This window comes from Callithrix jacchus, chromosome 6 (genome assembly GCF_049354715.1).
Source record: "Callithrix jacchus isolate 240 chromosome 6, calJac240_pri, whole genome shotgun sequence".
NCBI lineage: Eukaryota > Metazoa > Chordata > Mammalia > Primates > Cebidae > Callithrix > Callithrix jacchus.
The window spans coordinates 78,506,209-78,527,875 of record NC_133507.1 but is presented as its reverse complement, the minus strand read 5'-3'; the positions used below and the strand labels follow the sequence as shown (position 1 = coordinate 78,527,875).

The 21,667-nt window shown below is 40.7% G+C and overlaps 1 protein-coding gene across 12 annotated transcripts in view; it reads right to left on the bottom strand.

The window, feature by feature from the left end:
• The window catches only part of CACNB4 (calcium voltage-gated channel auxiliary subunit beta 4), a 296,835-nt gene that overhangs the window by 47,319 nt on the left and 227,849 nt on the right, over positions 1 to 21,667 (bottom strand). For all 12 annotated transcript variants that reach the window (XM_002749446.8, XM_035304898.3, XM_078327789.1 and 9 more), the window contains 2 exons: positions 5,704 to 5,823; positions 3,267 to 3,389 (listed from right to left, as the gene is read on the bottom strand). In XM_002749446.8, the coding sequence (XP_002749492.1) occupies positions 3,267 to 3,389; positions 5,704 to 5,823 (243 nt within the window). The remainder of the gene's footprint in view (positions 1 to 3,266; positions 3,390 to 5,703; positions 5,824 to 21,667) is intronic.

Genomic DNA, 21,667 nt, shown 5'->3' with positions numbered 1-21,667 from the left:
GCTGCTTCTCCTTGGACATAGTTGGTGTTAGCAACCAATGAATATGGTTTGGGCATTTTTGATGGGAATGTTGAGACATAATCAACTTAACCATTCAGATGCCAGGGTATATGTCTCTGGTCAAGAGTTCTTGCCTTCCAGACAAATGTAGACATTCTCACCTCATGTACCATCAAGGAAGTAGAAGCCATGATTGAAATTGATGGGTCCTCAGTTTCCTATTACAAAGGCCCTGAAGTGTCCTTGCCTGCACTGGTCTTTTCCCTGTATGTCACAACGAATTAGCATTCTTCTTTCTATCAAAGGTCTGTCCCTCCACTAGGGGTCTTAGATCCCACCCTTCTTGGCTACTCAAACACTATATCCTTCTGCCTATCTCTCCTTTCCCCCAATCTCTTCCCAACTCTGTTTGTCAACATCAGCAAGTACAGGCATTGAATAAGCTCCCATCTTGATAGAAGACCTCTTTCTCCTTCATCTACTGCCTGATCACTGCCAACCTCAAAGGCATGGTCTCCACATGCTAAATAGCCTTTCTAGCTCCCCTTCTCTCCTCAACCCACTTTATTGGGCCTCCATCTCCGCAATTCCATAATGGCCCCAGTGACTTCCACGCTGCTGGTCTGGACTATAGAATGCAGAGTTTCAAAGATAATGATTTGATTACATATTTATGATGCACACCTTGTCTTAGCTGGGGTATAAGTACAGATGGGCTCTGTGACATTAAATACTATGTTTACACTGATTACATTCTCCAGGCACCTCCATTCTCAGGGTACATTTTATTGTTCCTCCTTTATGCTCTCCTTTCTTTGAGATTCTATTTCCAACACCTCCACCCCCATCCCACAGAACAAATGGTACCACATGAGAACATCAACCAGTGCATGTCACTGACCCCACTGGGAAACTCTGTGCGGAACAGGGAAGTTCAGGAAGCAAAGCTGACCTGACTCGGCCTAATTCTTATGCCCATACTCCAGAAGTCATCTCTTCCTCTTACTTAATTAGCTATCCTTTTTCCTTCCAATATGTTTTACTGAGTTCAGCATCTCAGCATAGAAAATGTGCTTCAGTCTTTCCCATCCTAAAAAGTACAAATGTAAATCAAATTTTAAAAACACCCCCCCTCAACCAGGCACAGTGGCTCACACCTGTAACCCCAAGACTTTGGAAGGCTGAGGTGGGAGGATCACTTGAGCTCAGGAGAGACCAGCTTGGGCAACATAGGGAGACCCTGTCTCTACAAGAAATTAAAAAAAAATTATCTGGGCATGGTGGTACATGCTTGCAGTCTCAGCTCTTCAGGAGGCTGAGGCGAGAGGATTACTTGAGCCTGGAAGGTGAGGCTGCAGTGAGCCATGATTGTGCCACTATACTCCAGCCTGGGTGACAAAGTGACCCTGTTTTTTTTTTTTTGCTTGTTTTTGATTTTGTTTTCATTTTTGGGACTCTTTCAAAAAGGAAAAGAAAAAAAGAATACTCCTCAACCTTATGCTATTTTTCCCTGTCTAGAAACCATTCTCTTTTTCAACTCAAATTATTTCAAAGGAAGAAATTGTAATTCCTCTCCTCTCGACTCTAATTTATGTGGGTAAGGGCCTTTTAAGCATCTTCAAGGGGAGTTTTACAATGTCCCAAATATAGTGTACGTAAAAGCAAATTCATATCTATCCCTCCAACAAATCTGCTCCCCTCTGACTTCTTGATAGCTGATACTACCCTCTATCCTTTTAAGCAGGCCAGAAAAACTAGCCTCTGGCCTTCATTTCTATGTCACTTTCCCCACCCATGTGAAATCTCTAAGTCCTGTTTAATTGTCCCTTCACTCTCTCTAAGCTGCTCTCTCCCTTCATCTTCTCTGCTACAACCACTATCCAGCCTGTAGTATGTCTCTCCAGCTCTCTGCAATAACCCCTTGACCACCAGAGTTCTCATTCTAAGATACAAGGCTGGTCACATCTGTCATTTGTTTAAAGTTCTTGTCCAGCTAACTGCCAAGTGATAAGGGCAGGCTTCTTGCCATAGCCCAAGAGGTCCTTTATTGTCTGGTCACTGCCTCTCTGGCCTGGCCCACAACCTGTATCATTCCTTCTCCTGCCCTGCCCCTGCCCACCCCCACTACCCCACACCCCACACCCCCCAGCCCCCTATCCCTGCCAGCCACACTGCATTGCTTGTGGCTGTTCCTTCCATGTGATGCCACCCACATCCCAGCCCAAATTCCCTCAGAGTTCACCACTTCTGCAGAGCTTTCCCATCCCCGATCGCCTCCTCCTCAGCTAGAGAATCCCTCTTCCTCTTTCCTCAGGCTCCCACAACACCCATTCAATTTTTCTGTAATAGAACTTGTCATCTTGTACATAAACTCTGTACTTTTCTGTCTCTCCACCCCGCTGGAGCTCCCTGCCAGCAGGGACAGCAATCCTTATGTCTGATCCCCTAGTGCCTAGCAAAATGTCTGACATGATGCAGCTTCTTAGATATAAATTTTTCTTTGAATGATTATACACTCTATTGTTGGTTCCATGGTCGAGGTGTACAGGACTCTAGCCTACATGCCTATAATTACAACATTGCCCGTAAATAGTCCCTTCTCGGTAGGTGCCATGCCACCAAACTCACATTTTCCTCGGTTGGATCCATACATCTATGGCTCTGCAGTCACACAGGGGATTTAAAGGTGCCCAGAGGACCACAGAGGTCTCTCCAAAATCCATGCTATGATTTTTTTTTTTTTTTGAGATGGAGTCCCGCTCTATTGCCAGACTGGAGTGCAGTGGTGCGATCTCGGATCACTGCAACCTCTGCCTCCTGGGTTCAAGTGATTCTCCTGCCTCAATCTCCTGAGTAGCTGGGATTACAGATGCACACCACCACATCCAGCTAATTTTTGTATTTTTAGTAGAGATGGGGTTTCACCATGTTGGCCAGGATCTTAACCTTGTGATCCGCCCGCCTCAGCCTCCCAAAGTGCTGAGATTACAGGCATGAGCCACAGGCGCCTGGCCCCCTGCTATGATTTTAAGATTGACTGTGATTTAATGTTGTAAGTGTGTGAGAATGCAAGCAAGTGTCTGAGAATGCAAGATCTCAGACATCTCAATCTTGATGAGAATGACTAGATTTGGAAGGCCCAGCAAATTAAATGAGGTACTGCACTGGCAGCTCCTAGGGTCTCCGCTCTGGCTAGTTTGGCTCAGAGCTGATTCCCGGGTTCAGCTTTTTGGCAGGTGAAGGGATGCAGTATGTTCCACATTTACCTCTTTAATGTGTAGAAAGTCTTTAGCATCAAAGGAGATGGCTGTGCTTGGAACAGGCACATCCTCATCCAGGGCGCCGCAGTAGCTCACATTTGTCTTCACGGCAAATGCTACAGGTTTGGACTAGGGACAGAACCATGGAATAAGAAATGAGGAAGGGAGGAGAGAGGATCATTATTCATATTGAAATTCTAATAAGATGACTGATAGTACCAGGTAGTAAGAGAAATAACTTTCCAAAGAGGGATCTCAAATGAGTTTTACATTCTCAGGCAATATTGAGAAACCCACAGAGATGACTGTGAAAATGATTTGGTTGTATCAGCCCAATCATTTTTCCTCTCCTGCAATACTCTCCCATATTCCAATATTTCAAATTTTAAATGTGCTCTAAAGTACTGGGAGGGATAGACAAGGGCAGAGGGGAAGGACAGTCTCTTCTCCAATCTTAAAGTCTGTGTTTATTCTAAATGATAACTGATACCTTCTTACCTTGGAATATAGGAAATATGTGTTGGTCTTAAAAAAATGTGGAAAAAGGATAAAATAGTATTTTTGAAATAGTCCAGATTTAAAACGCTGTGGTATTCTATACAGCAGAACACCTGGTCCTCCCAGAGAGAAGAAGGGTTAGTCAGCATCAAAGCTGGCGGGCAGGGCTCTTCACAGATCATCTTCTCTCTAGGGACCAAAGATGGTTTTGAAATTCTTTTTACACAAACTCCTCTCAGCAAAGCGTTCTCAGGCTGACACTGCCCTGTGGGGACATGTAAACCACCAGCCTAAGTGAACGGTGCCGCCACCCACATCTGGGTAACCACATGGCCACAAAACAGATTCTGAAAGAAAATTTTATAACAAAAGTTAGCTACAGCGGGACATAAGATTCCTAAAAGTCTGACTTGCTTTGTTACCAGCTTATTTATTCATGCTGGGAACCTGACTAGGGAACAGCAGTTGAGGCTGGAACCTCACTGATGCCCCTTTACATATACTGCAAGAAAAGCCCCTTCCACCAATAAAGCACAGACATCATAGGTATTGAAGCAAATGAAGACACCTCATTTGCCTGCACTGTTCTCCTCCCACGTCTTTTTTTTTTTTGAGATAGAGCCTGGCCTTCTCACCCAGGCTGGAGTGCAAAGGCATGATCTTGGCTGACTGAAACCTCTGCCTCCTGAGTTCAATTGATTCTGCTGCCTCAGCTTCCCAAGTAGCTAAGAATATAGGCACATGCCACCACACCTGACTAATTATTTGTATCTTTAGTAGAGACAGGGTTTCACCATGTTGGCCAGGCTGATATCAAACTCCTGACCTCATGATCCGCCAACCTCGTTCTCCCAAAGTGCTGGGATTACAGGTGTGAGCCTCCATGCCTGGCCCCTCTTTTTTTTTTTTTTGATAGGGTCTTGCTCTTGCCCAGGCTGGAGTATAGTGGTGTAATCTCAGTTCATTGCAGCCTTTATTTCCTGGGCTCAGGTGATCCTCCCACCTTAGCCTCCTAAGTAGCTGGAATTAGAGGTGTCAGCCACCACGCACAGCCTGTCACCTCTAAAGATTTAAAAATAAAATAGAAAAGGGAAGGAATTCACTTTATTTGGGCTTCTGTTTTTTCTTCTTCTAAAAATCAGAAAGACTGAATCAATATACCTTAGGAGTCTTTTGTGGAGGGCAAAGAGGACAGATGGGCCATGACCTTCTCTGGTCTTGTATTTTGCTATTGTGCATAAAATGTCATTGCACAAAAGGCATCTGTGCTTTAGTAAGTAAGTAAGTAAGTAAGTGAATAAATAAATATAAAGTTGGAAGCCTGTAGATGGGAGATCCCTAGTGACTGCTCTGGTTCTAACTTTCAACCATGCAATTGGTTCTTTGCTGCTTCCTACAGAGGCCTCTCCTGGAGTATCTGAAGGTCTATTTTGGCAACGGTCTTTATTCCTCATCTTTGCTGCACTTCTCAGAGTTGTTCAAAGTTCTGAATTTCACACTGAACTTGAGGTGGGATACTGAAAGCAAGAGAGAAGAGTAGAGAAACCAGCAGGGAGATCCACGGAGCAATAGCACAGGTGTGGCCTGTCATAAAGGCGGAGGAGGTAATGGACAAGGAGGGGCTGAGAACAGGCAGGGTGAGCTGGTACCTGGGAGGCTCTCTGCCAACACTGGGCATGGGAAGCTTGATATTGCTAAGTTGGAAGATGACCAATAATTCACCACCAAACCAAGTATAAAAGGATGAAGATTTTCAGGAAATGCACCTTTGGAGATGTTACTAACCTCACTTAGAGGTGAAAGAATCAGAGAGCCTCCCAATCTGGAGCCTGATTGGAATAATCATAAAACCGTTATTCCAGAACAACGCGAGGTAGGGGAAGAGCAGCTGGTAGCCACTGAGCAGTGACCCACTTTTGAATCAAAGAGAGGGAAATAGAGTCACCTTTGCTCTCTCAAGCTGGATAGCTGCTTGCTGTTCTCTCTCCTGTCGAATTGCTTCCCGGTCCTCTTCCAAAGAGACATCGGAGTCAGACGGCCTGCTTGTGTAGGAATCTGCTGAACCCTGGAAAGGAAAACAGAATAGTTTGCGATGATGGGTAGCTTCTTAAACTGTCACATCCATAACAGTATCCTGAAGCAAGTTCTTTTCATTTGCCTAAAATTTGATGCACACACTTCATGCCTTATTGCAGATATAAATTTAGATGGCAGAATATAGTTAAGCATCTGAGTTATTCAGAAAGTAATAATCTTGTGAAGAAAAATATTTTGACTAAGTGCTAGGAAGTAAACTGCAATGAAAATTACGTGATAGCCCCAATTCTTTTTGTTTTGTGCTATATTAAGCCCATATCACTTGTGAAACGTTGGTTTTCACCCATCTTCTCTTTTGCATATACATCTAAAGGAAAAAGAGACTCAGCTTATTACAAAAACTAAATCCTAACTGTATCTTGGGCTATGTATGGATCGTCTATTTATCTAAGATTTCAATACAGCAAAGCATCATCCTACATTAGTAAAATGATTTTCCAGTTTCAATGTCAACACTATTGAACTCTTTCACTACTAAAACTTCAATCATTGTCCTGCAGCAGCCAGCCCAGACGTGGGCAACGAGAACACTGAGCAGAAAAACAACCTTGAGGATGAAAACAGGGATGTTCTCAGTTGAAGCCCACACTAGAAGAGCTACTTAAACAGCGCTGAAATCCAGTCCGACTGGTGTGATCAAGTTAAAGAGTTAACTACTCCCTTCCTGCCTCCTCACAAAAACCCTGGAGGTTTGTCTTACAGCTGCTACAGGAACGTCATCCTTAGAGTTTCCTTAAGCTGGCATTAGAAGTTGTTATTTGCATAGATGGTAACATTTACACAGCAGAGGTATTGGGAGGACTGGTGTATTTGACATGTTTTATAAATCATGCACAGGTTTTGAAAAAACCTATCCATGTAGCTGAGAGTTTGCTGTCCACTGGAGGGAAAAAAAGCTTTAAGAAATAGTTGACTGCTGAATCTGGCCCTTTGAAAGTTTTTCTCCATGTAGAAATGTTTATTTGTGAATTTGCTGCCTTTAAGGGTAACTTTCTGTCTCAGTAGAGGACATCATTCTAGTAGGGGTGGTCTTTCCCACCATAGAAAAATTCCAGCACAGATTTTCCTGGCAGCCTAGAACAAGAACCCCTCATTAGCATTTTTATCAGAGTGCCCAGTCAAGCCCTGGTTCTAAATTTTGCCTCTGCAACATACTGCCGAAAACTTTATACAGGTTACTGGACCACTCTGAGACAGTCTCCTCATCTATTAAAGAGGGACACTGCCGCCGGGCTGCTCATGCCTGTAATCCCAGCACTTTGGGAGGCTGAGGCGAGTGATCACAAGATTAAGAGATCGAGACCATCCTGGCCAACATGGTGAAACCCCATCTCTACTAAAAATATAAAAATTAGCTGGGTGTGGTGGCATGCACCTGTAGTCCCAGCTACTTGGGAGACTGAGGCAGGAGAATCACTTGAGCCCAGAAGGTGGAGGTTGCAGTGAGCCGAGATCATGCCAGTACACTCCAGCCTGGCAACAGAGCAAGACTCCATCTCAAAAAAAAAAAAAAAAGAGGGATACTGCCTACTTCCCAGGTTTAAATGGAACAAGATATAATAAGCAGCTAATATTTTCTGAGTTCTTGCTATCACACCAGCATGGGCCTAGTTGCTTTGTACACACTTTATCTCACTGAATCCTCACAGCAGTGGGAAAGCTGAGATTCGAACTCAGGTAGTTCAGCCTTAGAGCCAGCAGATTCAAATCCCATACTGAACTGCATTGACATTAAAATACCTACTCCAGGACCTGGCACATAATAGGCACACAATAAATCAGCTTTTTCATCCTCATTTCCTAGTACTGAAGTTTTCACATTGATAAAAACAAAAAACATTAATTTCTCCATGATTATATATATACAATAACCCATCTTGAAATGTAGCCATTTGTCTTACTGTATTTACTGCATAGAAAATGTACTATAAACCTGATAACTGCAATGTGTCCAAATCCATGTACTTTACATAGTGCTTCTAAAAGTGCCCTTTGCAGAGAATATGTATTTGTTAACAGAATTATAATCAAATTCCTCTGTGCAAATCTATTAGGGAAAAATTTTGGACCTACAAAATGGATAAGTGTAGAGTGACAATTCCATAGATGCATTCATTGCCTAAAGAAGAGAGCCATCTTGAAGTCCTTTAAAACAGAGTTCTCTCAGAACACATCTTTTGTCTAAATTTAGGTACACCTGCATAAAATCTAAAGTAAGAGAGAAAAAAAAATTTCAATTTTTCTTTACTTTTTGTAGAGATGGGGCTTTGTCATGTTGCCCAGGCTGGTCTTGAACTCCTAGGCTCAGGCGATCCTCCTGCCTCGGCCCCCAAAAGGGCTGCGATTACAGGTATGAACCACTGTCCCTGACCTAGTGTTTCTAAAATATTTATCAAAACAGTTTGGAGTTAGTCCTAGGCAATGCTCTGCTGGAAATGTGATACGTGTGATGAACCATTCTCAGGGAGCTGGACTGGCCGTTGTGAAGACATCAGGACCACCAAGTGAGATTATGGTATGTAAGTTGGGAAGAAGGCACTTGCCTGGTTTTGAAAATATGTCCTGGGATGGTTAGTGCCTACAGTTCGCAAAAAATGCAAGCTGCCTGAGGGGGTAGTGAGTCAAGCAGCTGAATACGCACTTCACTACTGCCACGAGAAGATACCCGATTTCCTGAAACTACCTTAACAACTTTTCAAACCCCTGCATTCAATTATCTCTGAGTACACAAAAAGTGACTCCGGGACTCCTGCAGATGAACTTTATGTTGAAACGTGAACAACACTGTCAGAATCTCAAAACTATCTAATAAACTACTAAGGCCAAATATGTAGAAGCAGAAGTTTCTGTTTACTTCCTGTTTCCCATTGGTAGAGGGAAAAATAAAGCACCGTGATACCCATTTTCATAATTAGTGTTATATCATCACAACGTTTACTTTGTTTCTTTTCTTCAATGTCATCTACATTGCTTTGTATATGAAAAAGCAGAAGTCCAACATTCAAGAGCCCCAATTTGGCCCATAAATATGTTCTTGGGCCATGAACATATGGCTGGCTTGGTACTGGCTTGGTTTCTTGTTTTAATTTATTTTTGGTTTGGTTTTGGTTTATTTTGTTTCAACCAATTGAAAGGGAGTATGAACATGTCCCAGAAAAAAAGGAAGGACAAGATAAAGGAAAGGATCTGTGTTATTTACAAAGGCGTAGAGGGAAGAGCAGGTGAGCTAGAGAGAGGCCAGGGGGAAACTGCCTGTGTCTGACCGCTGTAGGCATCCAGGAAGGGCAGGTGGACATGTGAAACTTAGTAAGACCAGGACAGATTGGAGAGGGATCAGCCAGAGATCTGGTTAAATAGTTAATGATCAAAAAGAGAGAGAGATGGCAAGAAGGAAAGAATGTTAGGTGCTAACAGAACTCAACTGAAGACGTAAACTTCACTAGGCCTGGCCAGAGCTGGACAGGCCTGATGGAAGCCCCATCAGCGTATACTTTTCTAGAATTCTACTTCATAAAACAGGTAGGAGCAAGCTACCCAATGTATCAAGTGATGTAAACTGGGCTGTTAACCCATGTGTAAGAAACATGAGAGTCATTAGTACCTCAAAAGCTCTTATGCAGACACTTCTACAGGTCATACCATGGAGTGACAAAGTCATATTGCAGTAAGCTAAGATCATGCCACTGCACTCCAGCCTGGGTGACAGAGCCAGACCCTGTCTCAGAAAAAAAAAAAGATATTTTGGTCCAGACTCTTCTTCCCTTTGGGTTATGGTGAAAATAGATTCCAGCCTCACACCTTTCATGAATCTTCTTGAATACAAAATGCAAAATGCAGACAGAGACATTGGAAAATCAGCTAGCTATTGTTTTCCAAGAGAAGGAAGGTATTCTCAAGTCAAACAACGTAAGGGCTTCTTCTCATTTGCAGAGAGAGGGCACATGATATCAACAGAACAACAGCCACGGCTGTTGGAGCCAGACAGTATTGGGTTTGGCACTGTCACCAATTCTAGTTGGCTGTGAATCTAAAGCAAGTTATTTATTTTAACCTTCTGAGTCCTAATTTCCTCTCTTAGAAAATGCAGATAATAATGCAAACCTTGTAGCATTTCCTGGTGTTTGGCTTCAGATGAAACATATTTCTTTTACTATCATGAAGGAAATTCAGAAAATACCAGCAATTAAACTTTGACCCACTAATTAAAGGTTTGGCCACTTTTTCACATTGAACTTTTGGCTGCCCTAGAGTTTTATGATTTATATCTTGTTCTTTTTTTTCTAAATAGCTTTATTGACATATAACTTACATACATAAAATTCACACATTTTGAGTGTATAATTCAATGATTTTTAATAAAATTACAGAACACAATTTATACCACAATCTAATAGAACATTTCTAACACCTCAAAAGAAACCTTGTTTCCAATTCCATATGCAGTCATTCTCCATTCCCAGCTCAGGACTAGGCATCTACTTTCTTATCTTGTCCTTTTAAAACTGAAATAGATTCTCTTTTTTAGTGAGTACTTTTAGTATTTAGGCATATCATTAAATTATAGTAAGAAGAAGCAAGGGTCTATAAATATTTGATTTTAAAATGCAACCAGGCCGGGCATGATAGCTCATGCCTGAAATCCCAGCATTCTGGGAGGCTGAGGCAGGAGGACTGTTTGAGCCCAGGAGTTAGAGACCAGACTAGGTAACATAGTAAGGCCCCATATCTACAAAAAATAAATTTTAAATAAATAGTCAGGCATGGTAGCATGCACCTATAGTCCCACTACTTAGGAGGCTGAGGTGGGAGAACTGCTTGAGCCCAGGAGGTCCAGGCTGCAGGTCACTATTATTGAATTGAAGACCTACAGTTCAGCCCCAGCTATTAATCTGACTAAGGTTCCTTTTTAGGTTTCAAAGAGCAGTCAAGGATAGCAAAGGAACATGTTCATAAAAGGCTGTAGAGGGAAGCGAAAGAGAATGAATGTTTGCTCATCCCTTACTAACTTATAGATATTATTATCACAACAACTCTAAGAAGTAAGTTATGATTATCCACACTGTGTGGCTGAGGCCTCTGAGGCTCAGATAGGCAACAAAAACATCCTCCCATGTCACACGCTCTCACAGGTCACTATATGGGAAGCACAGGTGTGGTACACTCATTTTGAAAAATTTCCCATATAAAATCTGGTGCAAAACCTTACATTAAAACAGTAAACATTTTAGTTGCCTTTAGTAAAACAAAACAACATTCTGCAATATTTGTTAATATTAGTCAAACACCAGAATCTCACTAATTTATAATGATAGACGTAAATTAAAAAATCCCAATCTGAGATCTTGGGAAGTGAATGGCAGACTACTTTTCAAAAGAAATGTTCACTATTTCTGAATTTCACATGATATCTGTAAACTACCAAGGTTTTTATTTGTGAATTTCTTTGAGTTTCTACTCCACTCACAAAATTTTCTTCAGTATTTTAGTTCTGGGTAGGTGGTTTTAAGGTACCATTGAGTTTTCTTGTTCTCTAAAATGATAACTCCTCTGATTATGTTCACACCACTTATTTACAGATTATTTCTTATAATTAAATTATAATTATATATAAATATACAGTATAGTTCAAACCAAAGCAGAGGCTTTGTCTGAATAATCTCATAAATGGAATACAAATTAATGGGTTCTATTTCAACTGTTTTACATAACTGATTTAACAGGAAGTCATATTCATTTATAAAAGTTGGTCAATCTCACCTTCCCTGTTGTGCTGGCTAGTTTTTGCCCTAACTTCCCTGTCTCAGACAGGTTTCTTTCAATTGCTAGTCTGAAGAGACCCATGAGTGGAGATAATGGCAGAATAATTTTAATTGACCCTACAAGTACAAGAAGAGAGGTGACGAAAAGGCCCAGAAGAGATAAGGAAATCTGTACCAGCCACGTCCATTTAGGCACTTCTGAGAAAGGAAAAACTGAGATGTGAGCTACAAACAGATTTGCAAGTTAAACCAATGGTAAAGTGGCAGCAAGAGGGCAGATTCCTTTTATATTAGATTGAATCATGAAATTGCAAACATTGCAACTGTAATTTGCAATTGTAATTTCATGTGGTTCAACCTATACATTGGGGAAGAAGAAAAAACAAAGATTACTTGATATGGATGCTTTTGGGCAAAAACTGCTGTGATAATCACCATATAATATTTTACATATATGTAAGAAGTGCTATATCAATAAGCACAATTAGCAATAAATCAAAAACCTTCTGTGAGAGACTAAGGAGTAAGAGAAGTTGAAAACACCCATGATCATTTTTGCATCCAACAAGCACTTTCTTGTAACAGTAGGGACAGTGAGATTGTGGAGCGCACTTTCCTTCTGCAAAAGGAGAAGTGATGACCTACTGGGAGAAGGTGGCCTCCAGCAACCAATCTTTACTATATACAGGTCACAGAATAACACCATGGGACACTGAGCAGCTGTTCTTGAGACCCACCCTGCCTTGTCAAAACTTCATGAGAGCTTCTGATCAACCTATATGATACAGGTGTATGACAGCGTGGCTCCCACTAGTTGATCCCAATGCTTGCACTTGGCAGCATTAGCCCCAGCACAGGGTCTTCATTCCAGGGTGGCTGCTCAAGCTGCACTAATCTAGTTTCAGCAGAGACTAAAGGAAATTGCAGTATTTGTTCAGGAAATCCTGAATATGCTGCTGCTAGAAGCAGTGCTGCATACTGATGAGGTGCTGATCGTTGCTTGAAAACACGGACTTCTGTGACTCTTCTAGAAAAGTGACTGCCTGAGAGATGCTTTCTTCTCATATGGCCACCAGAGTGGTTTACAAAGCAGCAGACATAACACTACTTTCACACTGTGGTGTTTTCTTGAGAATCAGATTAGCGATATGACAACAGTATATATGTTTCCCCTAAAAGTAGCTTCAGGCAATCTCTTGTGCCTTAAAAAAAAAAAAAAAAAAAAGAAAGAAAGAAAGAAATGACTTCCTTCTGTCAGATAAAAAAGAATAATATAGCTTGGTTTAGAAGACAGGAAGAAAGTAGGGAAAAGGACGTGAGCCTTACCCATGTCATTTCTGTAGCCCCAGGAACTATGTGATGAAAAAATATCTTTTAACTCTTTGGAATGATTTTTTTTTAGACTAGCTAAAGTTTCTCATTAAGGGGATATGTATGCATGGCTAACTGAATCCAGGTATGCCATCAAAAACAGAAGGGCTTCCCCAGAGGTGGCTGAAGACACAATGGAAATCAGAGGAAAGCATCTACTTCATTCAGGCAGGAGTCATATCTTATCAGTTTTTGTGGTCCTCAGAGATCCTAGCACAAAACTTTGGACTTCACAGGAGCTGAAAGAAAGAATCAATAAGATGGCTACAGAGGGAAAGAGAGAATCTTAAATGGAGACCCCAGTACTGCCCAGATATCACCCAAAGGGCATACGCTCTTCCTGCCTCCAGGGCTTGCTGGAAATCATTCAGGAATGACCAGTGAAGAATAAAATTAATTTTAACTTGACAGAATGATACACAAGTTGACTGGAAAAATTGAAATCCAGAAGTTGTTTAGAAAAAATGTTAAAAGAAGAATAAAAAAGAACTAACCTTTTTTAATAGACATGAAAACATATAGAACTACAAAAGTTAAACTTGTTTGGTACTGGCACAGATCAAAGAAATTACAGACTGACTGCTCTGTATGGAAGATTAACATGCGATATAGGAAACATTGCAAATCAATGGGAAAAGAATGATTATCAATAAATAGTGTTGAGAAGTTGAGCTAGCCAACTCAAAAAAAACCCCATAAAATAGATTCCTATTTTTATATCTTTTTCTTTTTGAAGCAGAGTCTTGTTCTGTTGCCCAGGCTGGAGTGCAGAGGCGTGATCTTGGCTCAGTGCAACCTCTGCCTCTCAGGCTCAAGCAATTCTCATGCCTCAGCCTCCTGAGTACCTGGGACTATAGGCATGTGCCACCATAACAAGCTAATTTTTGTATTTTTTGTAGAGATAGGGTTTTGCCACATTTGTCAGGCTTGCCTCAAACTCCTGGCTTCAAGCCATCCACCCATCTTGGCCTCCCAAAGTGCTGAGATTACAGGCATGAGCCATCGTGCTTAGTCTTATATCTTAGATATAGATGAAGAGATTTAAAGGCAATATTACATATATATAATACATATATGTATTTTTAAAATATACATATATAAACACACACCCACTACCACTAGCAGAAACTATGTTAAAGTTTTAAAATAACATGCCAAAAAGTTTGGAAGCCATGAAAAGAAAAGATTGATAAATCTGACTACATTAAAATCTTAAACATTTTTCTGGGAAAAAAAATACAATAATCAGTCAAAATGGAAATGACAAAAGAGAAAACATTGTCTCATAAGTGACTTGGATTTTAAGATCCTTCATCTCCAAGAGCTCTAACAAGTTAATAAGAAAAAGATGAACAACCTATATCTTTACTCGTTAATATGAGAAAGGAACAAAAATAGAAACAAGGACAAGGCAAAAGAAAAAGAAAAAAGAAAACTATGGACCAATGCCAACACCTCTGATGAGCAAGACACAAAAATCATCAATAAGGCCAAGTGTGGTGGTGTATGCCTGTAATCCCAGCTAGGGAGGCTGAGGCAGAAGAATTACGAGCTTAGGAGTTCAAGGCTATAGTGAACTATGATCATGCCACTGTATTCCAGTTTGAGCAACAGATCAAAACTCTGTCTCTAAAAACAATAAAAATAATTTTAAAATCTCAATAAAATACTAGAAAAGAGAATCCAACATGTCAAAACTATCATGTGGTATTTATCAAGTGGGATTTATCCCAGGGATGCAAGGATGGTTCAACATATGTAAGTCAATAAATGTGACACATTGCATCAACAGACTGAAAGACAAAAACCATAGGATCATCTCAACAGATGCAGACAACTCATTTGACAAAATTTAACACCACTTCATGACAAAAACTCTCAATAAATTAGGCATAAAAGGAACATACATCAATGTAATAAAGCCCATGTATGACAAACCTGCAGCTAACATCATACTGAATCTTCTAAGAACTGGAACAAAGATGCCCACTTTTGCTACTGTTATTCAACATATAATAAAAGTTTTAGCCAGAGCAATCAGGCAAGAAAAAGAAATAAAAGGCATCCAGATGGAAACGAGAAAGTCAAATTTTCCATCTTTATAGATGACATGATCTCAAATGTATAGATTCCTAAAGACTTCAGCAAAAGCCCCCTAGGACTGATAAACAAATTCAATAATGTTGCAGGACACAAAATAAACATACAAAAAAATCAGTAGTGTTTCTATACACCAATAACAAACTAGATGAAAAAGGAGTCAAGAAAGCAATCCCATTTACAATAGCTACAAGATAATAATAATTTTAAAATCTCTGAATACATTTAACCGTGGAGCGTAAGACCTTTACAATAAAAACTACAAAACACTGATGAAAGAAATAGAAGAAAACACAAATGGAAAGACATCCCATGTGCATGGATCAGAAGAATTAATATAATTAAAACGACCATATTACCCAAAGCAATGTCCAGATTCAGTGTAACCCCTATCAAAATACTAACCAATATTCTTCAAAGAAATAGAAAAAAAAATCTAAAATTCATATGGAACCAGACCTCAAATAGCCACACACACATACACACACAAATTCCTGAGCAAAATGAACAAAGCTGGAGACATCACATAACCTGACTTCAAAATATACTACAAAGCTATAGTACCTAAAACAGCATGTTATTGGTATAAAAACAGAAACATGTTATCCATGGAAGACATGTTTTTAAAAATTATGGCTCATTCATAAAATAGAATAGCATGCAGCCAGGCACCATGGCACATGCCTATTGTGTATGCTACTCTGGAATCTGAGGCAAGAGAATTTCTTGAACCCAGGAGCGTGACATAGACCTCCAACTAATAAAATATGAAATTGTTACCAGAAGATTATGTTGTAAAATAATCTAGTATGTTATTTGAAATTGTGTTAAATTTACTGAGAATCTATCTATTATGCATCAATATACCTAAGTATACTAAAGGAAAGAAACAGAGTTACAGTTCACTTTAAACCCTGCTACATAGTTTGAATTTTTACCTTCAGAATTTTAAAAACAAAAACATTATACATCTCTATATACCTATATACATTTGTATACAAATATGTAAAAACATGCATAGTTTTACAGATTATACAGCTTCAAATTATCTGCATTAACCCTAAAATAATGATTTTGATAGGTGACATTCAATATCAATGATCACTATCAAAAACAATAATGACTATTGCTTATTAAGCACTTACTATGTACATCCCATGATTAGTGTTAAGTGCTTTTATTAACTGCGTTTTTTTTTTTTTTTTTCAGATAGAATTTCACTCTTGTCGCCCAGAGTAGACTGCAAATGGCACAATCTCAGCTCCCACGAAACCGCCATCTCCTGGGTTCAAGCAATTCTCCTGCCTTAGCCTCCCCAGTAGCTGGGAATATAGGCACATGCCATGATGCCCAGCTACTTTTTTTATATTTTTAGTAGAGATGGGGTTTTACCATGTTAACTGAGCTGGTCTCAAACTCCTGACCTCACGTGATAGGCCTGCCTCAGCCTCCCAAAATGCTGGGATTTCAGCAGTGAGCCACTGTGTCCAGCCAACTGTGTTCTTTCAAAAAGAATATTTCCTGCCAGCCGGGCACAGTGGCTCATGCCTGTAATCCCAGCACTTTGGGAGGCTGAGGCGGGCAGATCACAAAATCAGGAGTTCGAGACCAGCGTGACATATATGGTGAAACCTTGTATCTACTAAAAATATAAAAATCAGCCTGGTGTGGTGGTGGGCACCTGTATTTCCAGTTTCTTGGGAGGCTGAGGCAGGAAAATCACTTGAACCCGGGAGGCAGAGGTTACAGTGAGCCGAGAATGTGCCACTTCATTCCAGCCTGGGTGACAGAGTGAGACGCTGTCTCAAAAAAAAAAAAAAAAAGACTATCTGCAACCCACTTCCATCCCCCACCAAAAAAGGCTATTTCCTGTGAGAGGCCCAGGGACCCCAATGGAGGCTATATTAGCACGAGTTTTTCTCTTTGGTCACCTCTCTCCTAAATTTGTGAAGCCTGTAGATCTTAATTTAAAAACTAGGTGATATCATCTTGTGCAGTAATTTAATTTTAGGTACAAATACTGTTTTTGAATTAGAAGATGATGAATCATTGGGAGTTTCTGACTGTATGGTGGGCCCCTTGTGCACATGCTGCCTTATTCACAAACACACAGGACTCAAGGTAAGAGCTATGCCTACCCCTAGCTTCCTCCACAGGAGGAGCCGATTGTCACAAGACATGCACCCCAGGCTGCACTACTCCTTACAGCACTGCTTCCCTCCTCTGACCTTTGTGGCCTTGGTGGTAAGCACACAATACACACCCTTCCCATGAGCATGGACCAGCCCCATTTGGAGTTTGGAGTGGTACAGGCCCATACTCTTTCCTGGGATAGTGCCCTTCCTCTCCAATCATTTCCGAGGACAGGAGATGAGAGCAAGGCTTGCTTTGTTGATTCCTATCTGCTAATTCTGTGTTCTGTGTGTTAGAGCTCATTCTGGGGTAGGAAAAGAACTTATTCTTAGTTTAACTTTTGGAACTGGGAAATAGGGCTTTGATTGGAATAAAACAGCACTTTACGGATGTTATCTAATTTCGTCACAACAAAAATTTAAGAGGTAGACTTCATTATCCGCAGGGAAGTAAACAAGGCTTAGAGACACTAAGTAATATGCTCAAGGTCAGGAAGCTAGTAAAGTGCGATGAACCCTGGTCTGACCGCCTCTAAAGCCCTTGCTAATGAACTAATAATCATGCCCAGCAGAAGTGCTGGTAGGCACTGTTGGATGAACAGATCACTGAAGTTGAAGGCATTAAAAAAAGAACCTCTCTTTCTGTCTCTGCATTTAGCTTGAACTAACAATTACTGAGCATGCTAGGTTCTTTCCAGCACAGTATCTTGATTTCTCTCCAAAGTTCTTCTGGGGTCTTACAAGAGAAAGCAGTCCACATGCTCAAAGTCACTAGGCCATCAGCCACAGGAGAAGCTGGGACTTGCATTTAGACAAGAACATCTCTTGGATGATCTCTAAGATTCCTCTGAGGTCTGTTGTTAAAGATGTCAGCCTAGTGCCAGGGATTAGGTCTTCAAGTACTTCATGATGCAACTGGTCATTGAATTGACATCAAAACACATACAATCAACTATTACTAAGGCAGTGACTACTAAACCTTGGATTTTCTCTCCCCTTTCTCCAGTGATTTAGCTCATCAATAGATTCAAATTGGCCAAAGAGGAGACCCACCTCTGCTCATCTCGTTGCTAAAAACTTTTTTTGACCAAACAAATAGAAAAAAAAAAAGTAAAGAGATGAAATGCTTGATTTCAATTAGTCTGACAAAGAAGCTATAAGTTAATTTATCCTAATCATCACTTTTATTCTTCATTAGGAAATATAAGGAGAGGCAGTAGTTACTCATATGAGAGCTGGCATACAATCAGCAGTTCCAAGGAGCGCCGTGAAGCTTGACTACTTGGGCTGGAATCCTAGGACTATTCCTTACTAGACATTTGCTTTTAAGCACAATACTTATTCTTTCTGGGCTCAGTTTCCTTTCTGAAAATGAGCAGAATAACCTGACTCATGGAACTGTCATGAAGATTATGCAATCAGAATGGGCAAGCACTCAGCCAAGGAATCCCTCAATGTAGGTTAGCAAGAACACTTCCGTATATGGATTTGCCTGGCCCTTTGTTTCTTGGGTGAGGCCAATTTGCTTTTGTAATCCCTCTCTTTAAAAAGGGATAGAGATATAAAGCTTAATTAATTAAAGTGAGTAGGAATTAAATGCTCTAGTGAGAACTTTAGGACAGTTAAAGGTATTGGCTAAAATGAAACTTGGGAATCATGTTGGTTTTATTCCTCCATATGTCTTCTGCCTGCAAGAAGTGTGTTTACTCAGAGGCATCACCTTGTTTGGGAAGAACTAGAAGACAGTCAGTTCTGTTCTTCTTGGTCAGACAGCAGCATAAATAAGACTTCTGTCCTTTGCATGTGAGGCTGACACTCATGACCTGCTGTCTCCTCTAGGCTGTGTGGCTCTAAACTCACATCAGCTGGGACGACTGTGGGCTGCCCCTCCTCTTATGACCTAGGACCCACTTCAAGACGGCCAGGGACAAGGATAGTCACCCATAACAGAGCACTGTCGCAACCTCTGCTAGCCTATCCACATCCCAAAATTTAAGGCCGGCACTCTCAGCAAAACAAGCCAACCCACCACAAACTTTTAGAATCCTAAACAGGTGTGAAAAGTCACCTCTCAGAGACAAAACCCTCTGTCCTTTCCCAAAAGCTGAATATAAGCTCTCTGGCCAAAGGGTTCCCTTTTGTGGTTTCCACAAGAAAAATAAGGCAGTTATTCCTTTTACTTAGCAGTTTTTAAAAATTCTGTTTTCTCATTCTTTTTGCTTTTCTATGAAATATGTGCTTTAAAAGAAAGAATTCCTATTTTAAAGCTAAGGTGAATTTATTAAAAATACGTCTTTTGTTACAATTCTCATCCTGAATCATTATAGATAAATTCACAAACCATATATATATAGTATCCAAATGGCTGGATTTGAAATAAATAAACAAATGTTTGAGTAGCACAGTCCTATACTGTCTATGGCTGGGTATGATGATGGGCATAGAGTGAAATCCAAGTCCAAATGAAGGCCAGGGCCTCAGGAGACAGGTAAAGAGTTCAGAGCAAAACCCAACAGGCAGGCAGGATGTCCATTCAGTGGGAAATTTTTTTCCTCCTGGACTCATCCTGAAAGCTGTTCTTCTCTCACCACTATTTATCAAACTCCTTCCATGCTGCACAGCAAAGCTCAGAGAGACCCCCAGTGCAGAAGGGGACAGCCCTGAGGACCACAGGTAGCATTCAGCAGGCTGAAGTGGAGGAGAGAGGAGGCCCTTCTCTCTAGTTGGTGTTGCATATACCTATGCACTGGCTATGGGAACAAGAAAGACAAGTTCAAGAAATTCAGACTCACTACGTTAATGGAGAGTTTAGGGGAAAATGCAGACACAAAGGCCAAGAGCTCTCCACTCTTAGATAAAATGGTCTTAGATGAGGATGAAACATTCCAGCAGAGGTGGCCTGAGAAGTAAAACAGTACTGGATCAGTGAACAATCCAGTACTACAAAAGGAAGGTCCCTGGAATAAAGAGGACCCAGAGATATTTCCCTTATCTTCCCCAGGGCAAGTATGCTACCAACTCCCAAGGACAACAGACTGAGTTAGTACTCAACATTCTTGCAGAATCTTTGCAGCTTGCTGTACACACAGTAGAGAAACAGTGCTTAATTGTTTAGTTTTAACCCCACAGCATCACTTTAGTCATTTTTACCAAGCATTTTATTATCTTTTTTAAGTTCCAAATGAAAGAATCTCTTCAGGTGATCAAATGTGAACCAGGTGAACTGTTGCTAGGTTCTGGATACCCCAAGAGGACAGAGCAGGTAAGTGGCCTTCCATATACCCACCATACTCGATGCCCTAACAACTCTAGGTCATGTCTGATTGTCTACTATCTAATATGTATGAGGCCTAATTGGGCCTCATACATACTAATGTATATATGTTCCATACTCAATGGCAGCCAAAAAGTTCACTAACACATGGTCCTTGCCTAACAAGGGCTTACAACATAATAGGGCCGACAGTTATGTAAATAACCACATTATAAAGGAGAGTACAAAAAGTACCATAACAAAAATACAAATGCAATCAGTGAATAGGAGAGGGACAGAGTAATTCTGTTTTCGGGGAATAGAAGATCTCAGGGAGAAGGTGAGGGAGGCTTAAGCAGAATTATCAGGAATGGCAGACAGCAAAGGTAAAGGGCAGGAAAATAAAGGCAATGTTTAGAGAGTGATGAATTGGACAATTCTGCAGTCCGTATGGGGGTAGGAGTTGCAGTGGATACTAAAGAAGTAGAAGGCATGTTTCTTGCCTTTAGATAGTTTACAAACAAGCTGCAGAAATAAGATCTGTGTTCATGGAAACAAGGCAGTTCAGCGCTGAACTATATCATTTAAAAAAAGAAACCAAGCTCACTGACTTTGGAGTTGCAAAAAGGCAGAGGTCAGTCTGAGGTGAGGAAGCCATGAAGGTACACGGAGAAGTCAGCAATTGAACTGCGCTATCAGCATCATCATGATATGCTGGGGGCAGAGCAAATGTTGCTAAGGCATTTCAAGAAAAAGTGGGGGCAGTGTGAACGAAGGCATGAAAGCAGTGCCTCGCCTTGGTTGTTGGGGAATGAGAAGTTCAGAGGTTCATGTTGAGGAGTGGCTGGAAATAAAATTGTAGAGTAGAATAAATGCAGATCACAGCAATTCAGGCAAGCTGGGGGGAAGTGTTTGCAGCCATATGGTTGTGAGTAGATGGCTGATGCTGCATTAAAGTAAATGAATGAGAGCTTTAGACTGAAAGGATACACTGGGAAGATGTGTCTGAAAGTGTGAAAAACCGCAGTCAGGGAGACTGATAGGCTAATGACAGTGAGAAAAGAGAGCAAGAAGTAAACGAGAAACCTACTCCAAAAACATCTACAAATGATCAACAGGATATAGGGGATATACACAATTTACCTACTGCTTAATAGATACTAAGTGCTGCATTAGACATTGGCTAAAGGTAAAAGA